Here is a 16,593-nt window from a genome sequence, read left to right on the forward strand (position 1 = left end):
CTAGGTTTTTTTCCCGCCCTCTACTTATATCCTATTTCAGTAGCACACGTTTTATGACGCATATGTGCGTGGTCGTCGGTTTGTCTCAAAGTCCAAGTAGTTAGCAGATTTTGACACATCCGATGGGCGCATCGAGGTCACCACAAGGGGATCAACATTGCTAGACAATTGTGGGCCAGCTGGATAAAAACACCGGAACTGGGTCCCTTGTAGGAAATTTCCTCATTACTCGTACACGTTGGTGAGCGCGGAGTCAAGGAGACGAACTCTTTGGAAGGAGCTGCTTTGTTGTAGGAAGTCTTAACGGATTTGGGATTGGATTGCATCCGTTTATACTAAAAAACTGGTGAAAATCTTTTCTTTATGATGCATGCAGTCGACAAGTCCCTGGGGGTTCCAACACGTCTGATTTCTCCTGAACTACCTGACGCAGCAAAGAAATAGTGGGGATAATGAAGAAGTGTTTAATTTCTCGATAAATAAATAGGAATTGCTCTGAACTGGTGGGAGCTTGGCTGCAATTGATCTCCCCGAACAGAGTAATGAATTGGCAATGATTTCGAGCAGGACCGCTTTCTGGGATGCCAAGCGCTCCTGATGATTTGCTGAATTGAGGTTGACCACCAACAAGGATTGTCAACAGGTCAAATCCTTTCGAATCTTTCCTCCAAAATGGAGCTATTGCAAGGATTTTATGCAAGATGGCGATTTTGATCTCCCTGGATGCATGTCTTATCGGTACCAGTGTACCCGATGGATCGCTCTGCAAGATTCGCTTATCAGATCGTCAGCGCGGCAATTGTTTCAAAGAATGGTTTTATCAAAAATGCACAAATCCTTGATAAGCCAGTGGAAGAATGATTTCGCCGAATACCAAGCCGTTAAAAATAGGTTCTTGTTTAAGGTGAGAGAGAGAGGAGTTGGCTCCTTTCATGTCCTGCTTGTACATGTTTGAAGACACGACTTCCCGCCTTGTTCCAACAAGGAAGGATTTAACATGTGGTACTTGGCCAATCGCTGGATGACAGGAATAATGTAATCCTCCTACCACAGCACCTCTGCCTTCGCCCCTCTTTCGCTTGGCATATCTGCGTAAAATAGGCTACGGCATGTGCCTATCACCTTTGTTTCGGATGGCCTTGACTGCATCTTTAAAGTCCCTTTGTATTCAAAACTGACCACCTAGTCGAGCTGAATGGAAGCGCAAATGTCGAAACCATTCTGCAAGGAGAGAAAGGGAGGACAGGAAAAGAGATTGTTAATTAACGAGGCTTTGTTAGTGGGTCTTTCATGCCAAGGTTAGGGATTTACTTAAAATCCCAACATGAACTAAGAATAGTGGCTTGAAAACGCCAGACTTAATCCCTGTTTTTACCTCCTACGTAAGTAGACACTGTGGATCCTGCGTGCTCTCCCCTATAACCCATTCTCGTTTGGCGTGGCAGCGTGAATGACTCCGGACACCGAGTTGGAAGAATGCCAGGAAGAACAGATTATTCCCAAATAGTTCTTCACCCAAGTCCAAAAGGCGGAGGAAGATAGTGAGGAATACGCAATGAACTTTTAATTATTAGTCGACTGGTCAGATGAGGATATCTTTTATTGGGTAGGGTAATAAAAGAGCCCAGCTGATCACCTTTAAATGGTTTTGGAGTTAGTTTCCCCCTTGGGGGCTAACGGAGTCAGGAGAGTCGCATGTACCGACCGTTCCTGGCCTAAAAGGTGCAGTCAATCCTGCTTTTATTACACCTGACCTCACAATACTGAGATGCCTTATTTTAGCACCGCAGAAAGGTCATGACCATGTAATTCAAGCAATATGAGGTGTTTGGGCGTTGCTGCTGTCTCATCAAGAGGAAAGGAGACGTCTTCTCTTTCCAGGGCAGGAAAATGTTTACTGTGTTGCCTAATTTTCTTTTTACGTAATCGCAAGATGACCTTAAACATTTGTTTTAATTGTCTAACGTGTGGCGTTAGTACGGCTAGAGTAAACTCACTACCTCACATTGAGCAGGGAATGGCCGGTATCAACCACATGGACAGGCCAAAAACAGGAGTCATGACGCCGTCGATCTGCTCTACTGTACCATTCCGAATAGGACAATGAACTGAATTTTTCTATACAGGCGGCGAAAAAAGTATTGAAGTACGGGCGGCTTTAATGCCGGCGCAGCGGAGCGCACCCTTCAATCTTCGAGATCTGTACTTCCGTCGCAACGAAATGACCGCGCCTTAGCGACAAATCTTCCTTCCGACCGGCGTGGGTTATAACGCCTTCTGTGGGTGGGGACGATGGGGGATATGGCCATAATTCACCGGCATGGTCGGAAGTCAAAGTCAAAATGCCTCCATTTTCGTCACTTTGTACGTCCTTTACATTCCTTGATTTCTTTGTTTAAATGCACCAAAATTTGCTGCCTTAGTAAAAGAGAGAAATCAAACATCTCGGACGATTCGGCCGATAACTCGGTTCACCTATCGTATTTTTACACACAGTGAAGGTGAGAATAAATGTGGGAGATAGCAAAAGCTGCTAAGCTAGGCACTACTCTCCAACTTTAATGAAAAATCTGCGGTTTTTCTGCCTAGGTCAAACAGAAGCGCGATCTCAGTGGAGCACAGCTTGGTGTCTGACCGTCAAAGACGTATTGTCAGCCCTCGCCATCGTCGTCTTAACACCTCTGAATGGTCGGACATCAGGTGGTCTGAGCTGATAACTAAGATAACAATTCTGTCATTGATTTGGTGTATCTTTTGTGTTCTTAATGAAGCTTTCCAGTGGACATCAAATAATTCAAATCCGTTCCCAGTTCATCATGACATAAACTTTTTGTCTTTAACACTGTCCACAGCAAATTCCCTTCTTCCGCAACAAAGTGCTAATTGTTGGCCTTTTAAAGGTAAACGTCAACCACCACCACTGGTATGACACCCTCAGGTCCCGCCTCAGAGGTGCTACAAGATGAAGGAATTCGGGCAGAAGTTTACAATAGCTCTCCAGATGGTCTGATGCGTTCTTTGCAAAACTAGTGTGGACAGAATGCCCCATCAAGCGGGATATGATCATTGACCTCTTGTCAAAGTCAAAAATTTTGCTTTAACCACAAAATTGTTTTCCAAAAACCATGTTAACGTAGTAACAAGACGCGAAGAAAAATGGCATCATTACATGCTACTGAGGAACATTAAAACCACCGCAAATGACCAGCTAGAAAACTTCAACAAAAGCTATATTTTAAAATGTGCGCCCACCTATGACATCCTGCCCACATCCCCATCTATTCGTGCAGTTGTGTTGTGTGCGTCTATGTGTTTATCTGCGCTGCCAAGGTCACGTTGTGTCTTCCAATCGATGTGCCCGATCAACCAATCGGTGGGCTGGCCAGGCCCACGGCCAAAGAAGCAGTAGCAGCTAGTAGAAGGCTTCATGCCATTCACCTACTAAAGCTTTCGTTCATATGTTGGTGGAGAAGGAATAGACCCCAAGGAAGAGCAAGAAGAAGAAGAATGTCCAACCCAGCATTTGGTGTCCCCCAAATCGTCCAACCGCCCGCTACCTCTGTTTCCACCATCACCGCCACCACCACAGCAACACCAACAGGAGGGACTCAGAACGCCACCACAAACAACACCACTACTGGAAGGAAAACAAATGCCAAAGAGCCTGGATCCCCCCTGAAACCAGTCTGCCTGCCAGCTGGAAGGTATGAGTTTCGAGACAATGGGATCTACATTGGTGAGTGGTTGGACGAAAAGGCAGTGGGTTTGGGTCTGATAACAAAGGACAAATCGCAAGGCGAATATACCGGTCTGTGGGAGGCGGGATCGGAGAAGTCGGGCGTTTTTCTCTGGCCCAATGCGCCCGGAGCGATGTACGAGGGAGAGTGGGCGATGAATAGACGGAATGGATTTGGTGTGTTCAATCGAGAGGACTGGGTGATAATGGGCAAGTTTGAGGACGATTTCATCACCATGGGAGTGAAGGGGAAAGACAATGCACCAGGGAAGTTTGAGGGCCGATTCGAGAATGGATTTCCCGCTTTTGGTGTTGAGACTTATGGAGATAAAGGTGGGTGGTTGCCTTAACTTCAAAAATATGGCATTTGGAATTAGTTGTTGCAAAATTCGCTTTTTTGTTGAGGTTTGGTCACTTCATGACCTAATTGTCGTAGCAGTGCTTGAATGCGGCTAATTTCGAACAGAGGAATTTTCTAGGCGAAAATATAACTTTGCTCGAAATCTTTAATCATCGGTTACAACAAACCGTAAAGTCTGGTTTCTCCATGTTTCCCATAAAATAATGGTAGTGTTTTTAGATGGTTTTACTGCTCTTTTTACAAGTAATTTTGGATTGCACATTTCGCTTGTTTTCTAATTATGGGCTTGTGAAACCTAAAAAAGAATGGGGAATCTCGGCAAGATTTAAATATTAACTTTATTAACTTTAACTTTAGAAAAAAAAGCTCTGGGCTGTTTAATAAAAAATTTCGTGGTTATAATGCTGCGGTCATTTCCGAAGCTGTTAACTTTAGGATGTAAGTTCTTCTAGTATTTGGCTGGTTTTCTGAAACCCATTTTTTATTCCTTAGCTCGCCTTATCAATTTCATCTTTCACATTAAATACTCAGCCTTGAATAAAAAAGGTTTTTTCTTTTCACAACACTTTATTAGGTGTTACCATAGTAACAACCTGGCTATTCGCGCTCAAGCTAAACAGCTGAGTCAAATTTTGAGAAGCGTCGACTTTTGTATCGGGGTGGGAACACCGAAATTGAGTTCCTGATGCCCCGAAGCCGCACTATCACTTTTGCTTATCCTTCCAACCTAAACACGGTCCTATGGGTGTGCTTGGAAGAATATGAATCCATTTTGATAGTCCATCAGGATTAAATATTCCAGGGTCTGCTTATCCACACACGCCATCTTCCATTCGGGAGATTCAGGCGTAGGGTTCGACCGAGTGAACTTAGTGCGCCTAGAGCTACCACAGAAGTTGCAACTCTAGCATGAGGGATCTACTCCAAGATCACCCACTCTTGAATGACCCACCCCCAGAGGCACATTGTACAAGATATTTGTTTTATGCCACATTCTACTGTCACGACTTCTACAAACTTAAAGAACATATTTTGTAATTTCTGGCACCAAGTTCTGCTCGTGAAATCGACCTTGATTCAACTCACATCAACCTGGTTAGTTTAAACCACAAATTGAGGGTTAAAATTTGATGCATATAAACGTTTGCGTGCATTCAAGGCCGACCCTCAAGTTGGATTGAAGGCAGTGCGCACCGCCTGAGACTCAAAGATAGTGGCAATGCAGCGTGCCTATTCCTTCCCCCTCCCAAAGTTGCAACAAGCTAGAGTAGTCGGGGCGGGGGGAGGAGGTACCGCTTACCAGTGTGATCCGAAGGTCATGCCGCAGAGGGGACTGAAGTGACCACGAAGTTAAGCACAGAGTTGAAGAACTCTCGAGTCATCACATAAGGAAAAGGAACACCTCAACTAGACATTTTCCTGCGTGATTCCTTCTACCCCCGTTAAATGCTTCTTCCGTATTTGAAATTCTTTTCAAACTCCCTCCATTTAATGGTGCGCGCTCAAGTTTGTCTGTGGGAGTGTCTTGGATCCATCCCATTGTAGCGCGGTGAGTGCGTACGCGCCTCCTAGCGGCCAGTCAGCGATGACTGCCTGAGAGTGGGTCACTCATCCAGCAATTGTTAACTGGGTGACCTAGGGGTCAAGGTGATTATTGACACACTTAAAGGTCAGTTCAACGTAAGCTGAGGTGAGCAAGAGAACAACTCCTAGAAGGTGCGTGGAGTCGGCCACCAAAATGGAAGCGCCTAATAAAGTAAACAGCAACACTTTGGCGATCGTAGCGTACATAACTGCTACTTTTTAACAAAAAAGTCTCGTTTGTAAAGTGGAAGATTGATGGTTTTAAATTTGCGAAGGGGCTCTACCTTGCAAGGCAAATTCCCCTCCCTTTCGATGTGGACTCTGTGTGCTTAACGAACTCCAAAAATGCGAACAAATCAAACCTATTTGCAAATCAGGTATTAAACAGAGGCCTACTCAACGTGGAATGTGGGGCAGAACACAGCATGGTCACTTTTATGCCTCCCCAATGGGCGTGGCGAGATTGAAGGGACAACAGGATTGGGGGAATTTGCCACGACTAGGAAAGGCGCAGTATACCACGTGAAATGCTCGCCTTATCCTCTACTAGACTTCCAAAAAGGAAGTTCTAGTAAAGAACTGCAACAGAAAACAAAACGATGGTAAATAAAACGCTCTTTGTTGGAATCATTTGGAATTCGTGGCAAAAGAGACCCCTTTTTCCCTGCTTTGCGGACAGGCTGCACCGGACACTGAAACGTGATAATGCTGCAAAATTCTGACGTCGCCTTCAAATCAAGGCATAAACTCAAGAAGAAGCTCTCGCATCTGACGATAGGCTAAGTTCTTCACGACGCTACCAGAAGACTTCCAGGCTCATCATTCAGAAAAATCATGCCATATCTTGTTTTTAGCAACTCACTCTGCCTTTGTTAGTTATAAGGAAGGACCGAATGGATTAATCCACTAATAAATAACTCAAAACTTGGTAGAGTGACAGTAATATGAATGGAGGGGTCTTCCCGTCTGACCTTCTGATTAGTCTCGTCGTCCCCCTTTTGCGTCAGCAGAGTGTTTAGGGCCGATACGGCAAATAATGATGCCTGACACATTAAGTCGTCTTAAGAGGCTTCACAAGTCAGCTCACATGGGTTAACAAGAATGGCATTTCATAATTAATTAAAAGAAAGTGGAATTCTGAATTCCATCAGCCCATAGACGCAAGGTAACTGCATCACTTCCCACCCTGGATTTTGCCCAGTTGAGGCAAAAGTTCCCTTTTTTTCTAAATAAAATTAACGAGAGAACCCCACTTATAACTGCTAACGTGGTATTTGGCTAAACGCGCCACCCTTACTTGATGCTTTGTGAAACTAGCTAATGAAATTGGAGGAAATTGGATTCTTGATTGTTGATTGGTTAATACAAATCCGTTGCATTATCATCAGTGCCTCAGGTTTAAAAAAATAAAATCTTAGTGAATACATCCGCGCAAACTTGTAAAATATAGATGAAAAGTAAGAATTTGATCTAAGTTGAAGAGCACTTGACTTTTACTATTTGTTTATGTTGGGCACAAAGGTCTAAGTATATATTGGGTCAATAAAATAAATCACACATGCTGGACGTCATGAAACCAAGGCAGTGATCGACACCACGGTGATTGATGGGCACTCATGAATAAGCAGACTGCTTGAACAAATGCCTCTTTGACAGGCCTCCTTCTTCGGTCCCTCATTCTCACTATTACACATCGGAATGCGGTGACCGAATGTCATTAATGGGGCATAAACAGGGCGCGTGAATAGGGCGACCTTGGAGTCCGTGATGTGCAGCTTGGACCAAGAGGAGTGTGCTTTTTAAGAATTGAATTTATGGTAGGGGTTTGGGGGGTCTCCACCGATTTTGCTCCCCTCATGACATTGTGGGTGAGGGCTTTACAACCAATACTTCTCATAGGATGATTCATGTTTGGCGAATTTTGTCTAAAACAAAGTTATCGGATTGTTAAAAAAGGGTAAATTAGCCTCATGAAGTAGGTGTTTTATATTCCTTCCCCCGTTTAATACTTTCCTTGATGTAACGTCTTTCAAGGGTACATGGCTGATTTATTCGACCAATGAGAGAGTAATGTGGACACATACACGCTGTCCTACCCTCTGTTTAATCCCACTTAAAATCACTTTACTAGGCTACTATATCACTGCAGTCTGGCAGTTGTCGAAAGTGGACGTGACTTTTCCAACCATTCTGCCGTGAGTCACCACATATTAACAAGGCTCTGCTACAGAAGCACTTTTCCGTGATTTTTAGGTCCAGTATCCAGGTCAAGGAGTGAAGGCTCCTCTTTATGTCGTCTGAATTCTTTCTGAGGCTGACGAAGGACATATTTTAAATATTCTGAATAGCTTGTTGGTTATCATGTCCGAAGCTCTCTAACTGTTTAGATACCCCTCTTTTTGATCTTCCAAAGTTCAATTGCAGCAAACTCAAAATCGAATAAATGTTCTTAAAAAATAAATAAATTTGGTGGTTTTAAATATAATTAACCCCATTTCATATTGCATGCTACTTATAAGAATTAATCAGTAGGATTCCGGGGTCTATTAGCTGGAAAAAGAAATATGCACTACCTTCCCCAAATCGGACTTAAACGTCACGTGGGCTTGTTTTTCGACCTTGTAGTGCAGAGGAATAAGTATTTATGACCGCCCATTTCCCGCGTTCGTGTCCGTGTTTGTAAGTACTTGACCTAAAGATAAAAAAGAAACATTTCCCCCACCAAACTAATCGCAAGTTCGACTGAACTAATAAACGGTTTTCTTTAGAAGGAAACACTTCACTGTTTGGCCCTCCTTTTTTTCCATGCAGGTACCTACTGTGGCGATTACAAGAATGGCATCCGTGAGGGTCTGGGTGTGCGTCGCTCGATAACCTACGGCGAGGTTCTGGAGCTCTACCCGGAGATCAAGAAAGCCTCCAATTCCAGTAAATTGGAGGATCTTCGCAAACGCGGAAAATTGCCCTCTCCATTGAAAATCAATCTGGATCGTCGCATGTCTTTCGATCAGGGCTCCATCGATGTGCCCTGTGAAGCAGTTTGGAGCAGTGAGAATAATTCAGACGGTGTTGACGGGGTAATGGATGGAGAAGAGTGCGATCCAGAGCCCTATACAGCGCCTCGTGATACCACATCCTATTTGGAGTGTGCAATGGGGCATCGACATCAGAATGCCACCTACAGACTGATGGTGGCACAGCGTTGTGGATTTATGTTGTCGTCGAAACGATCTGAGCTGTTCATAAAGCGCTTAAACAAGTTAAAGCACCCACGGATCAACCCCTTTGGTTGTACAACACCCGAGGCACCAGAACGAAAGCGAACCCAATCGCTCTCGATGCTGTTCACCTATCCCGAGGAGACAATGCCAACCCTCCCAAAGAGTTATGTACGACAAATGAAGGACTTGTATAATTCCTCCAATTCCCTACCTAAAATTATCCCCGCGGAAAATGACACGGTAAGTGGTGTGGAGAGTATTTTTACTTTTCTCTAGCTGGAATTGGATCTCATAGCCGATGACACTGTGGAAGTGTATTCAGGCGAATGGTTCTCCGACGCGCGTCATGGATACGGTGTCTGTGAACGCACCGATGGTCTGGCCTACTATGGTCAGTGGTTCAAGAATCAGCGCCACGGCTTTGGTCATACGCGATTTCCTGATGGGACTTTTGAACAGGGCAAGTATCACAACGGAAAGTTAGTGTACCTCGCCCTGCCGGCGGGCAACAAGCCCCACATGGTGCTCTACAATCGACATGTCATGCAGGAAGTGCAAAAAATGGTGCATAGAGCAATGTTGGCTGGGGAACAGGCACAGAAGAAGGCTATTGAAGCGAGGGAACAGTGAGTTTTACTGCCTTCTTCTTCCTGTTCCAAGCGTAGATCAGAAGCCAGATGCCAGCTACTAACAAAGTATTCAGTAGTATGCATTTTAGGAGTCCACAGCTAATGGCGTGATATTCAGTGGAATATTTTGATGATATTTCGCGCTTTTTTGTGTTTGTTCGCATGCAGAGTCAGTATGAAGGTGTTGGACTACATTGAGAAGGCCAAAGCTGCCGCCAGTTGCGCTCGGGAGTATTCTCTGGAGGCGCGGGAACTGGTGCGCGAGATGTATCCCGACTTCGAGCAGCCGGGTAGGTTACGGTGAAGGGAAAGGAAAGCGCAAAATAGAGGACCTTCTTCTCTCAAAATCAAAATTTGTGGCGCTGGGGCGGACCTACTGCCGTGGTTTGGAGGGATGGTTAATTGACCTCAAATGTGTTCTTGCTCATTGTAATCCCGCTTGGTTCCTAACACGTACAGACACGTTTTGAGTGAGTCAGCAGCCATTGTAAGGCCACAGTCAATCACATACCGTGGATGCGCAAACGTAAAGCCATTGTAGGCCTCTGGTAACCCCTAATTCCCAGCTAGCCTTCCATCGGCTTCCGTGCTCACCCATAACAGTCGGCGAAATGAGGCAGCCGTGACTGACTCGCTTTTTATCAATTGGTATCTGTATTTCTGAGTGGACGTGAATCCTGATGGCTTTGCTCTCTCCCTCCTGCACCATCACCTCAGCCGGAATGGTCAAGAGACAAGGGCTTCAATAGGAATATCTTCATTTCCCGACGCGTTTGAGTAAGCAGGTGCCACGACCTTGACCTTATGGTGGCTATTATCACATTGAAAGGATCAAACGGAAACGCGAGTGTCCAGAATGTTTAGGCGTTAGCCACTAAGAAAATGCTTCCAGAGCATCCTGCTGTCGGAAAGCATGCCGTTTACAGGAAAGGCGATCAAATGTGTGCTTGAAGGATGTATTGCAATTTTAGCAATCCTTCCCCCCTCAAGATATTTCACCTTTGCCTGTAGATTCTGATACATTATTCTTTTTTTCCTGTTTCCTGACAGGCATCAAATACCTCGAAGACATAGTTCGAATGATGCGGGTTACACGACAGGGCAGTCCCACCTTCGAGGCGGCCCTCCAGTCAGCCAAAGATGTTGTGGCAGGGATTGTTCGCGGTTTGACGCGAGGGGGAGGCGAAGAAGATGAGGAAGAGGAGGCAACTAATCAACCCGAAGAGGATCTAACTTTGCCACCCAAATTTTCATCCCAACTTCGTGAATTGCAGGAAAAGAAGTTGCTTATGTCGAGAGCAGGTTCGGTACGAGCTCAGAGACGTGCGAGAGCTTTGAAACTGGCTGAGGAGCTGCGACGCAGAGAGGTGAGGGAATCGCCACTTTTAATCAGTTTATCAAATGAGAAGTACAGATTGGGGAGTAGGAGAACCAGATCGTAGCATCTGCCAGAAGACGGCGTGGTTTTGATATCCCCTCTACCGCAGAATCTCACAGATTGAATATTTAGTAGTTGAATCCGAAATTCTCGTTTATCCTCCCTCCTAGCGTCTACTAATGGGCGAAGATCCCAAATCTGTGATGGCTGCTACCACCGCAGAAGCACAGCGTCAACAACAACAACCTCAACAACAAACAGACGAAGCAAAAAAGCGCGCCGCCACTGCCACTGCCACCTCCCAACTGTCGACTTCGGGGGCGGAGCGGAGAGCGACAGCAGAGCGCAGCATTGGCACGGAGAGGGCAGATCGATGGACGACGGAAATGTTGCCAATGTCCGGACGGAGGCAGCAGAGTGCGCCACTAAATGCCAGTGGAAAAGCCGACACCGCACCAGGAGCGTTTCTGCATGTTCCAGGCGTGAAGCGCAACTACACAACGAGACGGAGAAAGGAGGATGCGGGTATGGAAGAGACCGATGGATCGTACGTCGAGATTCCTGATAGTAAGTGAAATAAATAACGCCAAATTACTTCTATGCCTTCTTAACTGCCTAATTGTTCACCAGTTTGCCGGTCCGTCAGTCTGGAAAAAGAAGCGGACTTCAGGAACAGGAGCCAAGTCCTCTTTGCCTCCTTGCCCACATTTGATTTTCTGCTTTCCACATCTTGTCTGTTCCTTAAAGTCAATTATTAGTGAATGAGAGTCCCGTAAATTTTTTGGCTTTTATCGTCTCTCATTATGTTTGACGACTCAGTGTATGTCAAAGGTGCGTCTGTTAAGTATGGAAGAGAAGTGAAATGGGGAAGCAAAGGTTTCTAAGAATATGTACAACTTCCTGATTCGCATATTTTGGTGCTTTTAGTGAATGAACTGGAACACCAATATGAAATTCCTGCCTGTCCACTCACCAAACTGCTAGCCAATCCGACGTTATTTAGCAACCACTTCGACTACTACACTACCCTGCCTCCACCGATTGCCGTGAAGGCCACAGCGACCACTGGACTGCATCAGGCACGTCTCACACGACCCGAGGTATTGGTTCAACCGGAGAAGACCATGTCAGCGGCTATGGAATATACACCTTCGGCGAAAGAGGTCGTCTCACCGACGGATAGTGAAGGGTTCGGCTTCCTCTCAAATCTCGCCTTCTGGTCCTGGGGCAAAAATGAGGTGGGTCTGACAGCAAATTCTGCTTTCCTTAAGATATCTCATTTCTACCACCAAATGCTGGGCTCAGCCACTACAATTCATGTCTCATTATAATTTTTTAAATTTTTGGTTGACTACCTAAATCGAGGTTTGTCACGAGATTACCCATTGTAAATGAAAAGTAAGTCACCACGGGGAGAAGTATGCATTAGAGGAATAGGGAGAATTCGATGAGGTAGTATTACCCATCTTCAATTCCTCTGGGATAGAGTGCAAACTGAAAAGTCACTTTCGATCATGCAGGAAGCATCGAAAGATCGGGAAGTAGTAAGTCCAGTCCCTTCTGCGAACGGTTTTCCTTCCGCTTCGGCCTCCGTCACCTCCTTCAGCCAGATGGTCGCCGGATCACAGGAAGGTGGCACAGATGCCGTGCAACTAATGTGCCGAGGGCTGGCGGATAGTCCACAGAATCATCTCATTCCCACCACCGATAGCAGTCATTCGCTTCAACAATTCTCCGACATTTTCGTAAGCGAGATAAAATTGCTACTTATGTGTGCTCAGTACAGTCTATGTTTTCAAAATTGTAAGGCACACAAAAATATTTCTGCGATCATATTGCAGAAAAAAGTACTTCTAAGGGGAAAAGTTGGGGAATTTAAATGAAAAGTGGTTTTAAATTTTCATATTCATGTAAATGAGCCAGGTTTTTTGGCGGCAGCAAGGTATTAGTAACCACTCCATTAGTAGTATAACGCGGATTGCGGGTAGTAGCCAGCAGACTTGATGACCCTCTGACGGGCTCAGTTGTCTCTGCGGGCACTGGATGATATGTCAAATATGTTGATCAACTTTACGACTGTAGCATTTCTTCTGCTAGGGCCTAGCCGTAAAATCGACCTCCTCGAACTACACATGAGGCGCTCTATTTCAAGTCATGTCAGTCAAATGCCAAAACAAACGCACATTCAAGTGCATTGAGCCCACTAAGCGGCACAATCTGCGATCCTCGAGATTTACTAATACATTGATAAGGAAATTATTGCACAAAGACTACCTGTTGGAAACCAATGACGTCATTTTTGCGCGTCTTTCCCATATCTACTAGTCATGTCAAGATGAGAAATAATTAGCACTGAGTAACGCCTCTTGCTGGTGCTACTAGATGCGCCGTAAAGTGTTTAATTCTTAGCTTGTCTCCATCTCCTTCTTCTTATTCTCCTTTCAGGATTGGTTTCGCTCCAACCTTTCTCTGATTGCTATCATCTGTTTCAACTTCTTCCTTCTCCACGTCTTCTTCGCGCATATGAGTCAGAGCGAGGAAAATGGTGCCTAATGTGCCACGCCTTTCTGTGCCCATCCACCGAAGCTTTCACCTCACCCATTCTCTCCAAGTCGACCTGCACACTAGCTTCCTTTAGGCTGGCCTTTTGTCCACCCATCTGTTCTGGGCCTACAAAAAAAGAGTTATACATATTATATATATATATATGTGGCTTAGAGTGAACAGCATTTTGATGTTTTTATGCCTAAATTTGGGATCGACTGGGCCAATCGAAGCACTTTAGGCGCCCCGTCACATATATGTGACGTCATGACTTGCTTACCTGATCCTAAGGTTAGTTATTATTGCCGCTAAAATGGAAAATATGCCACCTTGCACAGAGAAAAACTGACACTAAGGTAAGGTTTGATCTTTCAGAGTAGATTAGAAGTGTTTTAAAGGTGGTGGAACCGATGAAACAGGTGTAGAGCCCTCCGACTACCCACGTGACCACAGTTAGACCTTCGAGGGAAGGATGGAAGGCGTCACAAAAGGTGGTGTGAATAGGCTGAAGAGCCGCGAATCGTCTGTACAATTGCATGCGCCTAGACAATCACACCTTAAATGAGCTTGACAGCGTGCCAAATTTTACCAGAGAAGCTGCTTGAGTTTGCCATTGCATCGCCACCAGACGCGAGAGACTTATTGGGCACCTCACGCCCATTACTCACCAAACTCACCGGTAAAGGGTGGAATTTGGCAGTTCTCCTTCATCTTCTCTTTCACTTTCCACAAATTAGTCGTCCAGTTGTGCACCGAAATTTCAAATTTATTTGCCATTTAACAAGTTGCGTTAAACTTTCTGGTCACTTTTTTGCTTGTGCTTGTCACCTTGGATAGATGGAAAATTTGACTGCAAAAGTGACACTTAAGTGTCAACAGTTGATCTGTCATACGCTGAGTGCATGTGTGTTGGCAGGCCAAGGTCACTTCGGCTGACGCACACACGGATAAAGGTCACCTCTGCCCGGGGGTCATTCATGGGTGAGGCTGAAGGGTTGGTAATCACCCTGAGTATGTGATGTGAGGGATTCAAATCCCTCCAAGTGTCCAGAAGGTGGCTGTCAGGGCTGCATGGAGTGCAGAACGAGATGGAGTGATTCGCCTTGAGTAGTGAGTCCACCTGCCACCTGAGATCAGTCATCCGCATGTCATGTTAATGCTTATTCAGACTACTGGATGATTGGTTCTGCGGAGGTAAAATATTCTGCAACGTGAAGTGGTCATAGATGCTTGATTTGTGGGAGCATCTCACAATTCCAGGCTTGGCAACCTATGGGAGAGTGAAGCCTTTGTCACAAAGGCGGTGGATTGTAACCTCCATTAATGGGTACCTTGGGATAGGTGAATTTAAAAAGCGATCATATCCTGGTACATTATTTCAAAAAGCCTCTTGGGAGAGTTTAAAATTTGGGGGGGGGAGGAGGAGAATGTAACAATGTAATAAATGAAAGGTCCCTGATGTAACAATGCTAACTGTTGATTTGGGTACCGAAAAGGTGGTGGGTATTTCGAGTGGGATAATGACAAGCCTGACAAGACTGTTCGGTTTGAGAAGCTATTCCAGCCTCGGCTGGCATCGTCAGCCCAATAAGGCCGTAACTCGGAAAAAGGCGAGAGGAGGAACCCTCCAAATTGAAGCGTGTCACTCGATGAGTGGAGGGGATTTTTAAAACTCCCTCCAAAAGGCAATTTATCATAAAATATTGTCATTTTCGCAAATGTGGACTTGATGGAAGCGCTTTGAGGTGAGAAGCCTCACACAAATACATCCTCCTCCCCCTCCTCCTCCTCCTCCTCCTTCTCGAAACAGATGTCGTTTTACTGTCGTGGGAGATGCCGCTGATTAATGATGCGGAATGTTGGGATGTTGGATTAGGATCCACACCCGGTCCTCTAATCTGCAGCACCAAGAAGGGTGTGATGCGGACTGCTGTTTACATAGGTGGGGTGGGAGGAGTGAAGGGGGAATGTTGGACACCTAGCAGGATAACCACGCGACAAAACGGTACCCCTTTACAAGCCGAACGAAAGCGTATCAGCTTTCATTTTTTGATCCTTCATGACCTTGTGGTGGATGTTAGCTCTTCCAAAAGTTTTCTGCTGGGTATTAACCAATAATGAAAAAGCCACTGAGGTCGCTATCCACGGAGTGTTTTTTTTTTAGAGCTTTGAAGGAGGGACGTATTGTCGAGGGTCGCAGGTAGCCGTACCAAGGTGCTACCGTGGTGAGGCCTTGAACCATTGTAGAGGAGGCTGCAGGCACAGTTCCACCAGCTGTTGGAAGCTCAGTTGTTCCTTTGAACGCTGTGGAACCTGCAAATAAGCTCGGTTGTACGCCTTTTGGTGAAGATCCCCGCCTTGGAGTTTTCTCAGCCCCCCAATCCCGTTACCAGTCATTCCCGTGAACATACAGCTAGTCGGTGGAGCGGCTGTTAGCCATGAAATTCCACAAGGAACGTCCCTACTCGAGCATACTTTCTATCTTGACACAGGCAGTGTCAAGACAGCTTGCCGTCATTGTCTGTCACAAAAAATCGCATTAAATAGTGGTACCAACGCTGTTTTTAAGCTGATCTAAGGACCCAACCGTCCCCCCAAAAGTAACACTTGAGTCATGCGATTTTAACTGCATTTACTCACCTCTACTGGGCGGTGGAACAAGCTGCATCCTGTTTGAACACGACTGTTTCATACTGGTAGCGGCAGCGACGAACTCCCACATATGGCTCCACCACGCCAGATTCAACCTCTGGTTCTGCCCTCCAATGGCAAAAAAGCGGCATTTGCTGAGGCCACCGTCCAGAAACTTTTCTTGAACGCCGTAAAAGTTGGCATAATTGTAGACGCCGACAGTGGCCCAACTGGCTGTGTGGCAGAACGGACTCCAGTAGGGAGAGTTCCTCCATCACGCCCAAAAGATGGCAAAAGAGGCGGAGGCTTACAACACCTGGCAAAGCGAGCCCTCCCCAACCATTCACGAACAAGGGAAGAGGGATAGATATTCCTTCAGGTTAGAGATCCAGATCGCTCACAAGTTATGGCGAAGAAGTGCTGATGGCTAAAATCTGTCAAGACGCCGATCTGCAAGAGGCCCACTTATAGCTGAAGAGATTTCGCACTTGAGCTCTTTGAAGAGGTCT

At 45.6% G+C, this 16,593-nt stretch overlaps 2 protein-coding genes across 2 annotated transcripts; both read left to right on the forward strand. All coding sequences in view use genetic code 11, as the record gives it.

The window, feature by feature from the left end:
• Positions 1–3,507: 3,507 nt before the first annotated feature.
• On the forward strand, positions 3,508–13,462 carry EGR_06401 (Junctophilin-1; the record flags this gene model as incomplete). The annotated part of the gene is made up of 9 exons (XM_024495650.1): positions 3,508–4,069; positions 8,493–9,142; positions 9,179–9,528; positions 9,700–9,821; positions 10,582–10,898; positions 11,080–11,476; positions 11,837–12,147; positions 12,430–12,654; positions 13,355–13,462. 9 exons carry the CDS (start codon positions 3,508–3,510, stop codon positions 13,460–13,462), a joined length of 3,042 nt encoding a protein of 1,013 aa, XP_024349926.1.
• A 2,713-nt stretch (positions 13,463–16,175) lies between these two features.
• Positions 16,176–16,451, forward strand: EGR_06402 (hypothetical protein; the record flags this gene model as incomplete). The annotated part of the gene is made up of 1 exon (XM_024495651.1): positions 16,176–16,451. One exon carries the CDS (start codon positions 16,176–16,178, stop codon positions 16,449–16,451), a length of 276 nt encoding a protein of 91 aa, XP_024349927.1.
• Positions 16,452–16,593: the final 142 nt, after the last annotated feature.

Source organism: Echinococcus granulosus (genome assembly GCF_000524195.1).
Source record: "Echinococcus granulosus chromosome Unknown EG_S00056, whole genome shotgun sequence".
In the NCBI taxonomy this organism is placed as follows: domain Eukaryota; kingdom Metazoa; phylum Platyhelminthes; class Cestoda; order Cyclophyllidea; family Taeniidae; genus Echinococcus; species Echinococcus granulosus.